The following is a 21,033-nucleotide window of genomic DNA, read 5'->3' as shown; positions in this document are numbered from 1 at the left end:
TCCTCATAGAAGTGTTTAATAAAGCCTTTTAATGTATTTCATTGAATTATTTTTGGTTTTGGTGGGTGGTGGTGGGGTGGGCACTTGAAATGCTGTTCATGGATGAAGTTATTTAATCCTCATGAGGAGGCTTGTTGGAGAGCACGGCTGTTATCCCCAACCTGAGGAGAGTCAAGCACAGAGCAATTACTTGTGCAAGGTTAAGCGGTAAATTACTTGGTTCAGTGGGTAAAGAATCATCGGGTAAAGAATCTGCCTGCAGTGTAGGAGACATAGGAGACAGAAGTTCTATTCCTCCTTCAAGAAGATCCCAAGGAGGAGCAAATGGCAACCTACTCCAGTATTCTTGCTGGGAAATCCCAATGAGAGAGGAGCCTGGTGGGCTACAGTCTAAAGGGTTGCACAGAGTCAGACATGACTGAGTGACTAAGCATGCACATACTTGTGCAAGATATGCATTCTTTATACATATTTTTTCTCTTAATCAGTATTGCCACTACAAATTACTGCATGTGTGTGCCACACACGTGCATGCTAAGTTGCTTCAGTTGTGTCTGACTCTGTGCGACCCTGTGGACTGCAGCCTGCCAGGCTCCTCTGTCCATGGGATTCTCCAGGCAAGAATACTGGAGTAGGTAGCCATGCTCTCCTCCCGGGGATCTTCCTATCCAGGGGTCGAACCTGTGTCTCTTAAGTCTGCCTATATTGGCAGATGGGTTCTCTACCCCTAGCACCGCCTGTGAAATCTGAATAACTGCATACTCAAACCAAATGACCACACAGAAAGAACTTTTCATGGTTTCTTTTGGCCTACTAAATTAAATACAAATGCCTCACTCTTGAACTCAAAACTGTTGTAACATTTTAAAACTCATTTTTAGGCTTCTGATAGTTTTTTTTTTCAAGCAACTTGAATAAGTCTGTTCCTTCTTAAGCATGATCCTTACTCCCTCTTTCTACCCCACCCTGTCTTCATTCATGGAGTCTGCTCTCCACAGGGTACCTTCCACTCCCTACTGTCAATGGCGGAAACCAAATAATGTGTCCACCTTGTCAAAGGCTCCTGTCTCAAAAACACTGCAGTCAAATGTCACTTTCCCAGGTTGCCCTTTCCCTGTCTCTGCTACAAAGTGTTTTCTGACTGTCCCATGTAGATATCTTCCCTCCTTTCTCTTAGTTCACATAAAACTTTGATTTCTCTCTGTTGGAATGCAATGTGATATAAGGGAAAGAGCAAGATAATTCTTTAGTGTTTATTACAATTTGAAGGAGCTGATGAAGATAAAACATTTCGGTTGAGATACCAAACAAGATAAAGTTTTCCTGAAGCAAATGTAAAACTGAAATCCTCAGACCCTGAGAAAAGATGGAAGTGCCTTTCCTTTGGTGTCAGAAAGTGACTCACTTGCTGTACACCGGAGAGAAACACAGCATTATAAATCAATTATAATCCAATAAAAACGTAAAAAAGTAAACTCAAGGCTTAAAATGATCGAACTGAAACTGATATAAAAAATTATATAAGATAAACCACCATACCAGCCTAATTGTTATAGTCCCTAATTTCCTAGTGCCTATAATGTTTCCTTGTAATGCTAATTTATAAGTGTGGTAGTGTTTTTTAAGAGTACATATTGCTTTAATAGAAACTAATTTTAGACATGCTAATAAATAAGGGATGTAACAAACATGAGTAGGTAGTTTTTCTCCTCATAGTATGGTCCTTGGGGTCTTCCAGGTGGTGTAGTGATAAAGAATCCACCTGCCAATGCAGGAAACACAAGAGATATGAGTTCAATCTCTGGTCAGGAAGATCCCCTGGAGTACGAAATGGCAACCACTCCAGTATTCTTGCCTGGGAAGTCCCAAAGACAGAGGAGCCTGGCAGGCTTCAGTCCATGGGGTCACAAAATAGTTGGACATAACAGTGACCCAGCACACACGCACAGTGTGGTCCTCAGACCAACAATCATCATCTGGAAGCGGAAATGCCCAAAGTGAGACCTCCTGTATTGTACTCATATTCTTTTTTTTACCTTTTTTTAAAATAGGGGTATAACTATATTGTAAATGTTGTACAACAAAGTGAATTAGACTCAATATAAAAAGAAACCCAATCAAAAAATGGGAGGGAGACCTAAATAGACATTTCCCCAAAGTAGACATAGAGATCGCTAATTATTAGATACATGCAGAAGAAAACTACAATGAGATATCACTTCACACTGGTCAGAATGGCCATCATCAGAAAGTCTACATACATCACTAACTATTAGATGCAGATCAAAGCTACAATGAGGTGCCATCTCACATTGGTCAGAATGGCCATCAACAGAAAATCTACAAATGTGCTGGAGAGGGTGTGGAGAGAAAGGAAACTTCCTACATTGTTGGCAGGAATGCAAAGTGCTACAGACACTATGGAGAACAGTATGAAGATTCCTTAAAAAACTAAAAACAGAGTTACCGAATACCCTGCAATCCCACTCCTGGTCATATACCATGATAAAACCATAATTCAAAATGACACATGCACCTCAGTACCCACTGCAGCTCTATTTACACACTTCTATTCTTAACAAGAGTCCCACATAATTTATAAAACAAGAGAGTGTGAGAACTTTAGAGCCCAGATCACATGCTGTATCATTTAATTATTTAGAGTTAGATGAGCACTTAACTGGTCAAAAAGATATATGAAAATATTCTTTCTACACTGTTAGAAATATGGAAGTCTTTAAAAAGCTAAAAATATATCGAATGTGTTTTTGTATTTTTATCAGTGAATCCTGACTGAAGGGAAATATATAGCTATTTCAATAATCATTCTGTTTATTTGCAACCAAATGATACAAAAATATCTGGATATGGTTATATATGAATACGGTTTGTTTCTAGTTATAACGATAGCTACATGACTTTGGGCAAGTCCTGATCAAGTGTACCTGAGGATATTTTCTTCAAATTTAATTTTTTACTTTCTCTATTGATCATGCAGTCATACTTAGCATTGTGTCAGTCAACAGAGGCCATACTTTCTTTATTTTATGTCCACTGGTGTGGTATAGACTAAGTTATGGGATTTGCAGAATAGTTAGTTGATCTGGGATGCATGCTAGCAGCACTTTAAGCTTTAATTAATGAATCTCCCCTCCTCACCTCAGTGATTCAACATCAATTCTGTGTTTAAGCCAAGCAATGAAAATCATTCCTTAGGCGTTCAAGGACAAACCCTTTTATTTCAATTCTATTATTTAAATCCATGACTGTGACCTATAGCTTTTAAAGAGAATGAGAGAGGATTTCAGATGAATCATCAAGTATCCAGATTCTATTATATAGTTTTGCTAACAAAATAGCAAGCAGCCAGGATGAGCCTCAATTATTTAGAAAACAAAATGGAAATGCATGATCAGAATAATATCCATAACGTGATAGATATTAATATATCCATATATCCAATATCCACATAATATGCATAGAGATATAATATATCCACAATAATATCTGATATCCGTAATGATCCCACATTAATTACAATATGTTTATCTTAGATATATATTTCATTTGTCTTTAGTATAATTCTCATCAGTAGTGTAAAAACTGGTAGATGATAATTTCCAAGTGTTCAAAATAGTGAACACTGAACAGGATCAGGAAGTGTTTCCTCATTAATTTCTCTACAGTTTTATCATGACCCTATGAGACACTTGTACAACATAGATCAAAGTGTACAGTCATTATTCAAGAATACTTTAATTGTGTCACAAAGGTTTGAGTCCAAGTATCCTTATATGTGTGCTTAGTTGCTCAGTTTTGTCAGACTCTTTGTGACCCCATGCACTGTAGCCTGCCAGGCTCCTCTGTCCAGGGGATACTCCAGGCAAGAATACTGGAGTGGGTAGCCATTCCCTTCTTCAGAGGTTCTTTCCAACCCAGGGATTGAACCTGGGTCTCCTGCATTGCAGGAAGATTCTTTACTGTGTGAGGTACCAGGGAAGCCCTAAGTACCCTTATAGAGATGATTTATTTTTAGCTTGTGTGCTCAGTCACTCAGTCTTATATCACTCTTTGCAACTCCATGGACTGTAGCCTGCCAGGCTTCACTGTCCATGATTTTCCCAGGGGAGAATACTGAGTGGGTTGCCATTTTCTTCTCCATTTTTTTTTTTTTTTTTAGCTTAACTGATTAAACAAATGAGAGCTATTTAGTTACTTTCAGCACAGTTTCTTACATTTGGGATAATTTATTAATGGGCTATTTATCAACATTTTACAAGGTAAATTAAATATATTTTATTTAATCAAATTGGATGAAACTTGAATTTTACAAACAATACACATACTTTTAATATGCATATTTGTAACTTATTAATATAAAAAATCTTACATGCTTGCATTAGCTGTTTTGTATAATTTAGACTAAAAGGAAAAATCATCAGCTATTAATAAATACTATAAAATATCACAAAATGATTTGTACAAAATGAATAATTACATAGTTTTAGTAGTTCAGGAAAATACAGATTTCACTAAAGAAAATGTAACCTGGAGCATTTGTTGTTTGTTTTTTTTTTTTTTTTTTTTTTTGAGTTCTCCCTGAACCTCCATGTCTGGCTGAGATTTTGAAATAAAGATGATTTATGGTAAAAATAAGTTTGAGGAAGCCAGCAATATCCAGGCATTACAATCCTGCATTACTAAATAAATCAGCACCCTTTATTCTTCAGTGGCTAACGGACTATCATTTTCATTTTACTTTGCACGTGGAATACACTATTCTCTTCCAAGGTCACTGTTAGTATCAGGCTGTAGATGCATTTGTTAGAGGCTTATCTAAGGTTCATTACTAAGTGACAATCCAAAGCACAATATAAACAATTGTTCTATTTATTTTAGGCTATCAAAGATCAAAGAAGAGTTTTTTTCTAGCTCTAGTTACTTAATATTTCAATGTGTTATCTTTTTATTTCCAAATAAATCTCATTTAAGTTGAATACTTTCAGACCTCATAAACTTATTTCCTGATCTGATGCATAGGGGAACGCTTTAGAGCTGATAGGGCTAGCAAGGGCAGGGTTCCGTATTATTGGTATTATGACTCAGTAAGTGGTTTGTGGAACAGAAAGTAGTTGAGAATAGGGATGATAAAAGTTTGAGACTGAGTCCTGACTTTCTCAAATATATAGAATTTGGTATGATGATGAGAATCTGTAAAAGAGAAGAGGAAAAACAGCCCAGGAGATAAGAAAAAAATGAATGGCAAACTTCTCAGGAAAGAGTTTTAATGACTGAATTAATGGCAATCAGAAGGGTTTAGGGCTCAGAATGCTGCACTGGGACCCATAATCATGACTGTTCTTCAGAGACAGGTTGGTATCATTATCAGGGGAAAAAGTTATTGGAATACATACTTAATCACTTTTGTTGTCATTTACAGGCTTCTCATTTAAGGTAAATTATTTTTAAAACTGCTAATGATGCAACATAATATTGTACTAGCAAAATAAATATGACAATAGACAGATTATCTCAGTTAATTTGAAGACTTGAAATCACCCTACTGTTTCTGAACATTTGATGCCTGAATCAACTTGTGATCAAAATCATTTTATCTGTCATTTTTTACTGTGAACCATCTTATCAAAATAAATTTGATCATGGATTACGTATTGTTAAAAGCAGTGTTTCGTTGTTGTTGTTTAGTCGTTAAGTCATGTCCAACTCTTTTGAGACCCCATGGATTGCAACCTGCCAAGCTCCTCTTCCTGTGGGATTTCCCAAAAGTACTGTTACTGCAATTTAAATGATAATACCACATATGGCAATCAATGCTACTGCAGATTTTTTAAACTACATATGCATAGTTTTGCTACAGCCTCTCCTTGGTGGCACTTTGTTTTTTAACAGTTGAATATATCAGAATTGGGGGATGTTAGAATAGTCAAATAGTTGAAAAAGTATTGATGGTAGTGAGAGTAGTTTTGCTCTCCATGGCTACAAAAACAGAACTTGCTTTCCACCCCTCCCCCCACTGCTATTTAACACCTACCATCCCTTAGCTACTTTGAAAGGATGCCAAGTGTCCAGGATGAGGGGAAATGAAAGTTCAAAGAGACATTTCAACCCTGCTATTTGAAGCTACTAGTGAAATAACCATATCTACATATATGAGCCAAATTCAATACAATAAAAATATAGAAAAAATTAATGTAATCTTAGGATACTTAAATCACCTACTAAAGTAAAGTACTTTCAGTTTCCTGAAAGTGAACACTACATACCATAGATTTTTTATTAGAAATATGTCAGTTGACACTTCATAATATTTAACAGGTGTGATACAAATAGAGGTAGTTTAAAAGCTAAATATTGTTAAATCATTTGATACTGTTGATGATAAAAAAGTGATACCTCAAATTTTGGTGGTAAAACTTTGCACAATGAAATATATAAACCTTTCTTGCCTGAAATAAACATCAAGCAAAACAGAAACAGAAAATCAGTTCAAGTGATGGTTAGTAAGATATTTGTCAACTTTGAACATATTCACAAATGGAGTAAAATCATTAAATTTACAAGACATAATATTGGCATTATTCCTTGTAACTATATGTAGCTATAAATAAATATATGCCTGTATAACTTTTTGTAATCAGATATTTTTGAAGTCACAAACTGTGTTCTACTTGCATTTTATAAAGAATAAACATCACTGTGAGGAAGACATAATGGTGTATTTCAAATTCTTAACACAAATGACACCTTGGTAAACTTTCTAGAGCACAATATTTTTAAGACATTAAGAACATCTAAAACTATGGCATAACATGCTTTAGTGATGTATCAAACCAGCCAAACACAGTTAAACTATTATGGTGCTTTATAAAAATAGAAATGTGACCTATGTTTTGCTACTTGCTGCGTCCCTCTTTATTTCAGCAGGCTATCCACTGTGGGTTCCTAACCACTTATTAAAAACGGAAAGCCAACAGCTATAAACCCGTAGAAATATGATAGGCAACCCACTTGCAACAGATGTGGATTTTTTCACTGTTTGCCTGGAATTGCTAAAAATCATCTATATCTTAAATCTCCCTAATTCTGACGGATAGTTGCTTTTACCATACCTGTCCCTTTCAGTAGGAATTGAAAACAGGATTTTAAAGTAAAAAAATTCATTCTTGCCACCTTGACAAGTACGGTTTTGTGAGAAAATTATTAGTAGTTGAATATCCTCTACTGTCTCTACTTCTTGTGTGAAATAAGGCAAAAAGTTATCTATTAATATATAGCAGGTTCTCAAGCTTATAAATAACTTCAGGAGTGAAAAATCCCTGTAAAAGGCTAATTCCACACACACTCACATACATACAATTTATAGGTTAAGTTTTAACCTAAGCTATTTTTCATAATATTTTTATGCCTTAAAACCCTGCAATGTTCAAATGACAGGGAAATTATGGTACATATAAATACACAGGATCAAATGAAAATGAAAGACTATTTAATATTATCCTAATAGATATGTATCATAATTCCAAAATACAATGGAGGGCTTTTTAACTCTTAATGAAAACACTTTTTCAATTTTTTTTTTGTCTTCCCTTTTGTGGCATAAACAACAGAAGACAGGTAACCAAAAGAAATTAATCTGATAAATGACATTAGTACTAATAAGAAGAACACATATCCTTCCTGCTCCTACATGAGTAGAAGAAATGCAATTTTCACTAGGAAATTGTACTAATACAGCAAACAATTTTGTGGTCCTTTGTTCAATTGCTATCCAGTGTACTAAATCCCAACTATTTACTATGTTAAATTTATTATTCTTTCTAATAGGAAAACATATTTCTTTATATTGTCTTCATTTTGTACCTCTTCTGGGTTCTATTCCTTCAAACAATTTATTTGTTTTATAAAACAAGATCCTGGAAGGAAGGGGTGTTGATGCTTGAGGCATTGGTAGTGTTCTAAATTTACTACACGAGAACTGAAAAGTAAATGAACTCTTCTACCACCAAAGTCAGGAAAGGACATTTCTACCAGGTACAAAGTTGTCAGAAAAATCACAAAGCCCTTTGTGATTTAGAGGGAGACTATCAGGGCAGGCTCCAGATAGGCCTGCACAGGTCCAGATTATTTTATAAAGTAACCCCCTTTGGTATGACCTGAGTTAAGTGAATAGTTGAAAGTTAGACTAGATCCCTCATTTTGCATGTAAAGAGAAGGAAAGGAAACGTATTTGGTGGTTTTTTTGGCGGTTGTTACTTGGTCATTCTATCATATGTAATAGTGACTAATCCAGCAATACCAGAAATGGTTTTCAAACCCATAAATCAAAATAATGTGAATGATCGTTGAGATTTTTGCAGAAGAACCAATTCATAGGAGTTAAATTCAAGTATTTTCTCACCATAACTAGCCATATATTTAACCAATTTCTTTGTGATCTGAACATGATGCAAACCTAATAAAATTTATATAATGTCATGATAATATAATACAGTTAGAGAACTTTAGTATCAGCACGGCTCACTCATTCTGGTTTCATGAATATACATTTAGCATCCATCATCCTAATTATTTCATGTCCTACAGATTATCCCACTTTAAAACCACGAATTCTCAGAACTTATGATCATTCACTCATTTTACTCAGGAAAGCTGTAATTTCCATTTAAAGTCATTATTTAAAAAGAAACAAGACGCCCAAGAATGTATATCCCAAATAACAAAAAATGGCTTTGTTTTCATTTCCAATTCCTCTAGCCTTTTTCTGAATTCACTATCATTATTTCTTTATATTCATAGTAATAGTTCTCCTTAATTATATTTCAAAATCAGTCCTTTAGAAATGGGGTTAGAATCATACACTTACAGTCTGTGATTTTTAGTGTCCTCTTGACTTCTCCACTTCCTGAGCCCCCACAGCCATCTTCATCATCACAGTCCCCGCTGACCTGTTCAACCGTGCCGCCACCACTGCCCATGTGAAGTTCCCACTTGGTGGGTTTGGGTGACCTACCCTGTAACAACTAGATATGGATACCAAAAACATTTATTAATAGAAAGTTCAAATCATCTAAGGATGCTATTCAACAACATACAAAACATATAATTGTTTTCTTATGTGGATACACTATTTGATGTGGACACCTTAACAAATCAAGCATGAAAGAAAAAGAAACTACTGACATAATAATAAATAATGGGCAAGGTCTTCCAGCTATGAAGAGCTGCAATCTGCCTATTAGCACTGTGATACAGTTTTGGAAATCAAATAAAACCAGGTCTTCTTTCTCATGAATATTTCGGTTAGAGAATCCTGTTTCTGAATACACAATATTAAAAGCAGGGTAAATTAATCTCCAGTACAACAAAACTCCCTCTGAAGAGTATTGGCTGGTAATATACTGTTTTACAAACCAACAGTCCTAAATTTCTCAAAAAGAAGACTGCCATTCTTCTAAAAAGACTCAGTGAAAGAAATATATAATCTTGGACATGTACATTTATAGTTTTATTTAAACTTTATGGATTAAATATGCATACCAATGTATATGGAACAGAAGAAAACCATGGAACAAAAGACTCAGGTTCTAATTCCATTTATACAAATAACTCAAGAAATTTAACCAATTTATTTGTTTCTCAAGAATTTCACTTACTTTGATGAGCAAAATATATAGAATAGCCACTTCCCCCTATAACATGGGGAAAATAATATTTTGAATAATACAGGACATGCCTGAACTCCTTTTCCAAAAGGTGATGTTGTGAATAATGGAATATTTCACTTAAAGCTAAGACTGAGTAACATGATTTGGAATGTGACATTTACACCTCTAAGGCATTTTTGGAGGACCCATCACCAAGCATGAGCACTGGAAGGTACTGCCATGTTATGAATGAAACATATTACAGCTGAATGGTTAATGGGAATTCAAGTTTTCAGGGTGTTTTATGAAAGTATTAGGGTTGTTGTTTCTAAGAACTTTTCAGAGATTTCAAATTTTCAATACAGAGATCGATTGTATTAATTAGCAGAAAATAAATACACAACTCAAGGAGAGCATTTTATACTGAAAAATATAGAGCAAAACATCCTAAGTACATATAAGACAAACATGTTTAGCATTTAAAGAACACTAACATTAAGCAGTGGAAACAGTGTCAGACTATTTTTTTGGGCTCCAAAATCACTGCAGATGGTGACTACAGCCATGAAATTAAAAGACGCTTCCTCCTTGGAAGGAAAGTTATGATCAACCTAGATAGCATATTCAAAAGCAGAGACATTACTTTGCCAACAAAGGTCCGTCTAGTCAAGGCTATGGTTTTTCCTGTGGTCATGTATGGATGTGAGAGTTGGACTGTGAAGAAGGCTGAGCGCTGAAGAATTGATGCTTTTGAACTGTGGTGTTGGAGAAGACTCTTGGGAGTCCCTTGGACTTCAAGGAGATCCAACCAGTCCATTCTGAAGGAGATCAGCCCTGGGATTTCCTTGGAAGGAATGATGCTAAAGCTGAAACTCCAGTACTTTGGCCACCTCGTGCGAAGAGTTGACTCATTGGAAAAGACTCTGATGCTGGGAGGGATTGGGGGCAGGAGGAGAAGGGGACGACAGAGGATGAGATGGCTGGATGGCATCAGGGAGGCCTGGCGTGCTGCGATTCATGGGGTCGCAAAGAGTGGGACACGACTGAGCAACTGAACTGAACTGAACTGAACATTAAGCAACAACTTTGACAACTGATTAACTTTCAAAATTAAAAAAATAAAATTGGGTCACAAATTCTGAAATATTGCAGCTCCTTGAGATTTATTTTCCCTGAGAAAAATGAAACGTTAAAACAATTTGAAAATAATTTTAAAATTTTAATCAGAATTTATCCTATTAATCAGCATTTCCCAAATGTTAATAGGTGTTACATTTTATTTATTTATTTATTTATTTTTTTGGGTGGTGTTACATTTTAAAAGAAAGCTTCTTTCATGGTCAGTGAATTTAGAATTAAGTTAAAGAAAGTTTCTTATTGTATTTAATGTACTGATATGTATGCTACTTCCTGTAGGGAGATATGGCAATGGGAAAATATGGATTTGTAACAAAGTATATAAAATTCAAAAATCTGAAACAGTAAAGGAAAGATAAAAGGCATTATTCTATAAAGATACAATTTTTAATTAAGTAAAACTAATTATAAAATTATTAAATAAAATATTTAAAAAATTTAATGAATTTCATAAAATATTGCCATATATCATTTGTTATTTAGCATAATCACAAATGGCTGAGATTCAGAGGTTCAACACACTCAGATATAAATCCTGATTCTGACATATATTAACCATGTGACATTGGGCAAATTCCTGAATAATTCAGTTCATTCAAAACTAAAATAGAGACAGTAATATACCAGGGTCATTGTTCTTATTAAGAGAAAAATATATATAAAGTATACTGAATAGTGTTTGCACATTAAAAGGTAATGCATTTTGATAATCATTATCTTTGTTATTATACATTCTATTGCAATATTGCTTAAACACTTAGAATTCATTAACTGAAAAAATATTTGATAAAGAATTCAATTATATGACTTACATTAAAATTATTCAAAGTTGTATATGAAAAGCACAATAAAAGCTAAACTCCCTGATAAGTGTTATTTATTTTGCCTCTGACACTTTTTCCCAACATTCCCCATTTCAACTTTATTTCCCTGTTACCTAAGTATTCTTTCACTATTTTACTGGGACCTTGGTCAGAAGAAGAAACCTTGTCAACAGCCCTAAGAATGGATAAATCACCAAAGATCCAACCCAATGAATTTGAACTCAAAAATGCAAACAGAAAGATAGCACATGTAAAATAAAACTTACTGCTTTAGGTAATTAGCATGAGTTGAAAGAAATTAAATGCATTATCTATCAGAGAATGATTAATTTATTTATAGTGCTGGTAAAAATAATAGATGACAATAGAGAAAAATTATTATTTTTAAAACCATTAATATGTTCATTATACTACATTTCTCCATCACTTCAGTGACACTCCAAGAAACATTTAAGACACACAAACTCATATTTTTAAGAAAGAAAACTATATAAAACTTATTTAAATTTAAACTATCTGTGGTTCAACAGAATTATAAAATGGGCCCTAAGATTTCTCACTTGAATCCCTGGGGCTGTGAATATGTCACTGTCACATCCACTATATTACATGGCAATAGGAATTTCCACAAATGATCAATTCATTCAAATACATCCATGATCCCATTTGATTATGCTCCAGGTCCCTATGATCCCATCTCTTTCTGGAAGAGCCAGCACATCCATCTCCATCTTTTCTGCATAAAAATTCTACTTTATATGTTCATTTCCTTCTTCTAAATCATAAACATCCACAAACATTCATTTTCATTCTCACAATTGTAGTAAAACTTAATTTGTGAAAATCCCCAATCAATAACTAATCAACAAAAACAATCAGCTTTTCACACCAAGACCTTATTCAAAACCCCAATTCTTTATGACTATTCTGATTTCTTAGTTTGATCATCTGTCTCCTCACATTTCCAAAATAATAAAAATAAATGTCCAGTTAATAATGTAAATCCCCTTTTAGTCTTTTCAGACTCTTTCAGGGAACCCATCCTAACAGATTGCATTCTCATCTGTGTATAGACCATACTTAATTCTTTATCTGCAACCCCTGATACTCTTCAGTTCACCACTAAGCAACAGTTAGATATAAAAGGTACTGTACTATTTTATATCTTAAAATAGAACTATTCATTTCCACTATTCATGTGTCATTACAACTTACTCTCCAGCTCCCTCACTGTGAGGGACATTGGTCTCTCCTGCCTACTACCACCATTTTATTTCCTTATATCAGTACTTTCACCATGCCGTTTCTCTGCCTTAGAACTTTTTGTGACTGGGTAGTGTCAAAACCCACTGGTGTCAGCATGTATCCAGAGGAGAAATGTCAGTCTAGCTAGATGAGCCACAGAAAGAAGTCTTATGATGAAATGTTTGGGAAATACATACCAAGTCCCCTTCTTGAGATCTATGAACTAAAGGCTCATAAGAAATCTACAGTAAGCAATCTTGTTTAGTTGAGATTCACTTTACATTTCCCAAATTAACATATGCAAACTAACCCCTCCTCTCACACTACAAACACTGACATTATTTGGAAATGAGTCTATAATAAAAAAGTTCAAATTTTGCCTCCAATCAAGGTCCCATAAAATATACTGTTTCTTAAATTATTATATCTAAAACAGCAACCCCTGGCACCCAGATTCCACTACATAGCATTTTGTTTTTCTCACAGTCATTGTGTGAATTTATTTGCCTGGAAAATCCCATGGACAGAGGAGCCTTGGCAGGCTACAGTCCATGGGGTCACAAAGAGTTGGACATGACTGAGTGACTAACATGTATGTTTCTAACTTTGTTTATGCTCATTTTATGTTCTCTTCCTTCTCATCACTATCATAAACAGTACGGCCTGACATCACTAAACTAAGCCAGTCTTTCAAGGAAGAAACCCACATGGAAGTAAAATTGTCTCCCTTCATTCTCATCCTGCCTTGGCTCTGAACTTGCCCAAATGTAAAGCTGGTGGCATTTTGAATACTTAGACCTTTCCCCTGTCTTGGGGGGTAGAAAGTCAATCAATACATACATATTTATAGAACTATTACAACAGAGGAAAGGACATGATTTTGGGTCCCAGCCACACATTAATGGTGTGCCTTTAAGCAAGTTACTTAAGTCCATTAAAACTCATTTTATTCTATTGAATAATAATGCAAAGGAAAGGAAAGCGCTTTATATACTATAAAGTACTCTGCTCATTTACAGTGTTCTGTGCAAGACACAGCATTAAAACGGAGAAACGCACAAAGTAAGGACAGAGTAGGAAAAGAATTCAACAACTTTTAGGGTGTTCCTTTTTCCCTCAATGGCAAGCAATTTGTGCAGTCAGCTGATTAGACGAAAATAGTCAGTTTGGATGACTGATGCTTCCTGCCTATGTTTAATTGGTTTAGGAAGCTCATTAGGGATGCTATCTTGGAGGATGAATTTGGTGAGTAGAATATCTGATGACTGTGAGGCAAATGTATTTCTTTCAGCTGGTGAATTAATCTCTCAATAGACTCAATTTGCTTTTTACTAACTGTCTGGCAATATCCCATCGCTGCAATAGCCTTTCAAACACTTACAATAAAATCTGGCTATTGATGGCTTGCATACACATGTTTGCTGTAAAAGACAAACATATTCATCACATGTGAGAGCAATAGAATGTGCTTCAAAATGCAATATATAATGATACATCTCTAAAATATCCCCTCCATCCTTTTACAATCATTTACACAGATATATAAGAAGTAAATATATGTTTAGAAAACTTTGGTCATCATAAACAGTATGTTTTAGTCATCTGTTCAAATCTAGACATGGTAGAAGGTTCTGTTTTACAATTTTGTATTATTGATGGGCATGTATGTTGGTTAGTTAAAAAAAAAAAAACACTGACAGAAAAATTTCAAAGCAGAAAACAGAAGACATAGAAAAATTGTGCTTTCATCATTAATAAAGTATCTCTAAAGAATATATATAAAGTATAGAACAAAAACCCTCTATGTATAAATACATGCAAATATGTATGTATATATGAATTTAATTTTGTTATAAGGCAATTGGTATCTATACTTTCATAAAATTGAAGTAAAACCTATAAAGAAATGTATGGGAAATAGAAAAACTACTGAAATGTATAATATTTAAAAACTGGAACTCTGAACATTTCTTATGATGTATTTTCAAAATTTATCTTTGCAACATATTTAAATTAGACATATTTTAAATAAAAACTCTTTATATAAAATGTTCTCATTTTTTTGCAGTTGAACTTCCCTTTCCTCAAATCTCCAGTTTTGTTCCCATCCATCCCCTCAACTCACTCCACCCTATTTCACCTTTGTCATTTATACTTTTTCATCTTTTAGATGTTTTTCTTCTTTTAGATGTTTCTCTTATATAAAACTTTTCTGCTCTTTCTCCTTCAAAATTAGAAAATATTTTATCCCCCAAACCTAAATACTACAAATCTTCAGATCATATTAAAGATTATGTTTTCAAAAGCAGTTAAACCTTTATAGACTATCCTACCTAAAAAGCCAAACACATTCTACAATATGTCATGTTATATTAAGTTGACCAGACACAGAAGTCATTTCTGTAGGGTTTCTTGTCGGTGTTTGCTCTAAGTTTGAGCTTTCTGATCTCAGCTTCTGTTGTGCTGGTAATTTGAAAGGTCACTGTTCTGTGACATTTGGTTTGTGCAATGCAGTCTGACAATTTACAAAAGTCTTGTGATTTTGTAAATAGAATACTGAACTTAGAAAAGGCTTACTACATTCACTCTTGGTCTCTTAAACTGTAAAGAAGTCATTTGTTCTTTTTCCCTTAAGAAAATTCTATGTATTTCCCTTCCACCATGCCTGACCCTTACCTCCAGCTCAAAACGAGGCCAGTTTCATTTTCTGAGCCGCCATAACAAAAGTGATCAGATAAGTTTATAACTAATGTGTGTCCTTGTCTAAACTCTAAACTAGATCTCACAGGAGAGTTAAAGCTAAAAGCTGGTGAGTTAAGTGCAGGAATAGAATGGAACAGTGACAAAACCTCAAATAAGATACAGGAAAATTGTTGGCCCCGAAGAGGAAGTGTGCATGCCAAACATTGTCAGTCATCAAAAGGCTTTTGTGAAATGTCTACAGCAAAACACTAGAAGGACCTGAAAAGAATTGTGGAAAAGGCAAAAAAACACAAACAAAAAACCCAAAACATTTCTTAGGAGACAATCCCAGAGTTACTGTTGGAGACATCTATCAAAACATCCATGCTTAGTAAGCCATAAACAGATGGGTCCAGAAGAACAATAACAGGAGTAGGAGAAGAAACAAGCATACTTGAAGGGTGAGTAACATAAAAGGACCCTGAAGCAGGAGAAGAAAGGGAGAAGAGAATTGGAGGTTATAAGTAGATTAAAAGCCCATAACACGTTCAATGGAATAACTAGATGTGCAAATGCAAAATTCTCAAGTCAAACATTTCATTGTGGAGACATAATGTACGGCAACTACTAAAAATTTTTAAACATATGGAAATTACTTTCTTGATGCCACCTCTTACTTCAAAGCTAATTTATTAATTTCCTTAATCACTGCATGTTCACCAACACACATATGCACACACAAGTCACATGGACATATTGTCACCCACCAATATTATAGGACAGAAAATATCATCTCAGTTTCTGGCTGATTCAGGTTCATCTATGAATGCATTAAATGCATTCTAAATAAGAATTATCAGATAAATAATTGTATTATTTTATATTCATGAGGTTCAGAATAAATTTATATTGTTAGTGGTATGGTTTATCATTGTGAAGTCATTTTCTTTGTAGGTTGGAAGCCTGCATCCCTTTAACTAGGTCTTTATATGCATGGGGAGTATTTATATATTCACCAAAGTAATACAGTGGTGGTGGTGGTTTAGTAGCTAAGTTGTGTCCGACTTTTGCAATCCCACGGACTGTAGCCCTCCAGGCTCCTCTGTCCATGGGATTTTCCAGGCAAGAATACTGAAGTGGGTTGCCATTTCCTTTTCCAGGGGATCTTTCAGACCCAGGGATCGAACATAGGTCTCCTATGTTCTGTACTGAGGCAGATTATTTACCTACTGAGCTACCAAAGAAGCCCAGACATATAAGCAAATTTGCCCCAAATGTGCAGTTACTTGTGTCCTGAATTACTTCAGAAAACTGCCTCTTCCATGTAGAGGTTCACGGCAAGTAAAGGTGCAAGTGATTTACTGTTGAGAACATGCTTAGCTAGTTGCCTAGTTATCCCATATCATCTTCTTGACATTCCAGAGCCCAGCAACTGAACTTCCAAAATCAAGGACAGACCAAAACTGAATATCTACTGCTTCTGGGGAAAATAAGTGAAAGCATTCCCAAGCATAGATGGACTGATTTAGATAAATTCAAGACAAATCAATATCATCTGGTAAATCTGGCTTCTGCTCACCACACTCTACCATATCATAAGGTAGTTTTACAGGCACTTTCTAGTTAATGATATAGATAGGGATTCATTTTACAGGGTCAGCAAGTGAGTGTTTTTTCCCCCCTTATTCTACCAAAATGTTCCCTCACCTGGTTCAATCATAAGGAAAAGAACTGTAAGTACCAGTGCCTTAGTTATCTGCTCTGACAGGAAGACCGGGTCATTTTTATATGATATACAAAAATTAGCAATTTGCATCATTAGCTTAGATTTTTCCCTACCATTTTTTTTTATATAGCTTCAGTGCGTTTCTGGCAGGCCTACAAGGCTTGTAGCATTCAAATGTTTTGTGTTTTAATCATTGTCCTTTAATCATTTATCTGCATAAGACTGATGTCATAGAAAGACAACACAAAATAAAAAAGAAAGGAAAGGAAGGAAGGAAAAAGGACAATGTCAATCATAATGCATTGCTAATGAAAGGGCTTTCTGATTAGAAAAGATTTTTGTTTGTTAATTCATCACCATTTTCATTGCCTTTTTCAAAGAACTGTGGAGGATTGCAAATCCATTTAAAACCTGGCTTTGGTAACCAATCTAGAGTCTCTTCATTGGCCAGCTGTGCACAACTCATTCTCAAGTACTCCATTAAAACATTCTAGGATAGATTCCCCTAAAGTTTCCACAGTTATTAAAGGTTTACTTCCAAAAGGAGCTCATTCTGATCCCATTTAGTATGACACCCTTGTGTATGCCAGATGGTTATGAGAGTTATATCTTCATAAATGTCATTCTGGTTTTCACCTTTGCAATGAAATTCCCTCAATCTAGCTTTATTTACATAAACCATAAAAATATGGACAGAGACAAGCCAAAAGAGGATTAAAGGAATGCGATTTTACTAAATATTCTAGACATAATTTGAGAAAAATGGTTAAAATTTGAGACTGTGATTGTTTTGGGGAGGAGGTAGGTAGGTATTTGACTGGGATTCTAGGCCAAATTCCCGTTAACTATTTATATGCATGACCTTAAATAAATCATTTAATGTTGTTGAGCCTAAATGTTTCAGCTGAAAAAATAAGAAATAAGGAGGGGAAAAAAAATCCTGAATGTATTTTAGAGATCCAAATTTTCAAGTCTAATATACTTCAAGCCTTTCTAACATTTGGCTTAGAAATAGGTATTACATAATTAAAGATTATTGTGAGTCTCCTTGATATTCATTTTAATTCTATTCTTGTACTCCTGTTTCTGCTGGATTTATTTTTTTAATTAAAAAATATAGTATCCATTTATAATTAATTAAATTATGTTTCTGCAAAAACATGTCAAAGCCCTTATCATATCCATTTATTATTTACTAAATTTTGTTTCTATAAAAATATCTCTTGAAGCCCTAAAACCCCAGGACCTCAAAATGTGACCTTATTAGGAAAAAGGGTCTTCACAGAGGTAATAAAGTTAGTTCAGTTAGGTTCAGTTGCTCAGCCATGTTCAACTCTCTGTAATCCCATGGACTGCAGCACACCAGGCTTCCGTGTCCATCACCAGGAGTTTACGCAAACTTATGACCATTTTGTTGGTGATGCCATCCAACCATCTCATCCTCTGTCATCCCCTTCTCCTCCTGCCTTCAATCTTTCCCAGCATCAGGATCTTTTCCTATGAGTCAGTTCTTCACATCAGGTAGCCAAAGTATTGGAGTTTCAGCTTCAACATCAGTCCGTCCAATGAATATTCAGAACTGATTAAATTTAGCATGGACTGGTTGGATCTCTCCATCCAAGGGACTCTCAAGAGTCTTCTCCAAAACCATAGTTGAGAAGCATCAGTTATTCGGCACTCAGATTTTTTTATAGTCCAACTCTCACATCCATACATGACTATTGGAAAAACCATAGCCTAGACTAGACAGACCACTGTTGGCAAAGTGATGTCTCTGCATTTTAATATGCTGTCTAGATTGTTCATAGCTTTTCTTCCAAGGAGCAAGTGTCTTTTAATTTCATGGCTGCAATCACCATCTGCAGTTATTTTGGAGCCCAAAAAGATCAAGTCTGTCACTGTTTCCACTGTTTCCCCATCTATTTGCCATGAAGTGATGGGACTGGATGCCATGATGTTAGTTTTCTGAATGTTGAGTTTTAGGCCAACTTTTGCACTCTCCTCTTTCATTTTCATCAAGAGGCTTATTAGTCTCTTTCTGTCATAAGGGTGGTGTCATCTGCATATCTGAAGTTATTGATATTTCTCCAAGCAATCTTGATTCCAGCTTGTGCTTCATCCAGCCCAGCATTTTGCATGATGTACTTTGCATATAATTTAAAAAAGCAGGGTGACAGCCTTGATGTACCCCTTTCCTGATTTGGAACCAGTCTGTTGTTCCATGTCCAGTTCTAACTGTTGCTTCTTGACCTGCATACAGATTTCTCAGAGGCAGGTCTCCTGAGGTAGGAAATATCAGATGGTCTGCTATTCCCAATTCTTTAAGAATTTTCCATGTTTTTTTGTGATCCACACAGTCAAAGGCTTTGGAGCAGTCAATAAGGCAAAAGTAGATGTTTTTCTGGAACTTTCTTGTTTTTTTGATGATCCAGTGGATGTTGGCAATTTGATCTCTGGTTACTCTGACTTTTCTAAAACTAGCTTGAACATCTGGAAGTTCATGGTTCATGTACTGTTGAAACATGTCTTGGAGAATTTTGAGCATTACTTTGCTAGTATGTGAGATGAGAGCAATTGTGTGGTAGTATGAACATTCTTTGGCATTGCCTTTCTTTGGGATTGGAATGATAACTGACCTTTTCCAGTCCTGTGACCACTGATGAGTTTTCCAGATTTGCTGGCATATTGAGTGCAACACTTTCACAGCACCATCTTTTAGGATTTGAAATAGCTCAACTGGAATTCCATCACCTCCACCAGCTTTGTTCATAGTAATATTTCCTAAGGTTCACTTGACTTCACATTTCAGGATGTCAGGCTCTAGGTGAGTGATCACACCATCGTGGTTATCTGGGTCATGAAGATCCTTTTTATACACTTCTTCTGTGTCTTCTTGCCACCTCTTCTTAATATCTTCTGCTTCTGTTAGGTCTATACCATTTCTGTCCTTTATTGTGTTCATATTTGCATGAAACATTCCCTTGGTATCTCTAATTTTCTTGAAGAGATCTCTAGTCTTTCCCATTCTACTGTTTTTCTCTATTTCTTTGCACTGATCACTGAGGAAGGCTTTCTTACCTCTCCTTGCTATTCTTTGGAATTCTGCATTCAAATGGGTATATCTTTCCTTTTCTCCTTTGCCTTTTGCTTCTCTTCTTTTCTCAGCTATTTGTAAGTCCTCGTCAGACAACCAATTTGCCTTTTTGCATTTCTTTTTCGTAGGGATGTTCTCAATCACTGCCTCCTGTACAATGTCACAAACCTCTGTCCATAGTTCTTCAGGCACTCTGTCTATCAGATCTAATCCCTTGAAATTATTTGTCACTTCCACTGTATAATCATAAGGGATTTGATTTAGGTCACACCTAAATGGTTTAAGTGGTTTTCCCTACTTTCTTCAATTTAAGTCTGAATTTTTAAATAAGGAGTTCATGAGCTGAGCCACAATCAGCTCCCGGTGTTCTTTTTGCTGACTGTATAGAGCTTCTCCACCTTTGACTGCAAAGAATATAATCAATCTCATTTCGGTATTGACCATCTGGTGATGTCCTCTAAAATGAGGTCATCTTGGTGGGCCCTAATCCCAATACGATTAGTGTCCTTATAAAAAGGGCAAATTTAAACACAGAGACACACAGAGTGAAGGCTATATGAAGAGAGAAGGAGATTCCATGAATTTGAAAGAACTGCACTGATACACTTACAAGACAAGGAATGTGAATGATTGCCAGAAAACCACTGAGAGCTAGAAAAG

General features: G+C 35.2%; 1 protein-coding gene across 6 annotated transcripts in view; it reads right to left on the bottom strand.

Annotated features, from left to right (window-relative positions):
• GPC5 (glypican 5) overlaps window positions 1-21,033 on the bottom strand; it is a 1,588,740-nt gene that overhangs the window by 780,271 nt on the left and 787,436 nt on the right. For all 6 annotated transcript variants that reach the window (XM_019971624.2, XM_070799870.1, XM_070799871.1 and 3 more), the window contains one exon: window positions 8,885-9,041. In XM_019971624.2, the coding sequence (XP_019827183.2) occupies window positions 8,885-9,041 (157 nt within the window). The remainder of the gene's footprint in view (window positions 1-8,884; window positions 9,042-21,033) is intronic.

Source organism: Bos indicus, chromosome 12, assembly GCF_029378745.1.
Source record: "Bos indicus isolate NIAB-ARS_2022 breed Sahiwal x Tharparkar chromosome 12, NIAB-ARS_B.indTharparkar_mat_pri_1.0, whole genome shotgun sequence".
In the NCBI taxonomy this organism is placed as follows: domain Eukaryota; kingdom Metazoa; phylum Chordata; class Mammalia; order Artiodactyla; family Bovidae; genus Bos; species Bos indicus.
This window is presented reverse-complemented; position numbering and strand designations above follow the sequence as displayed.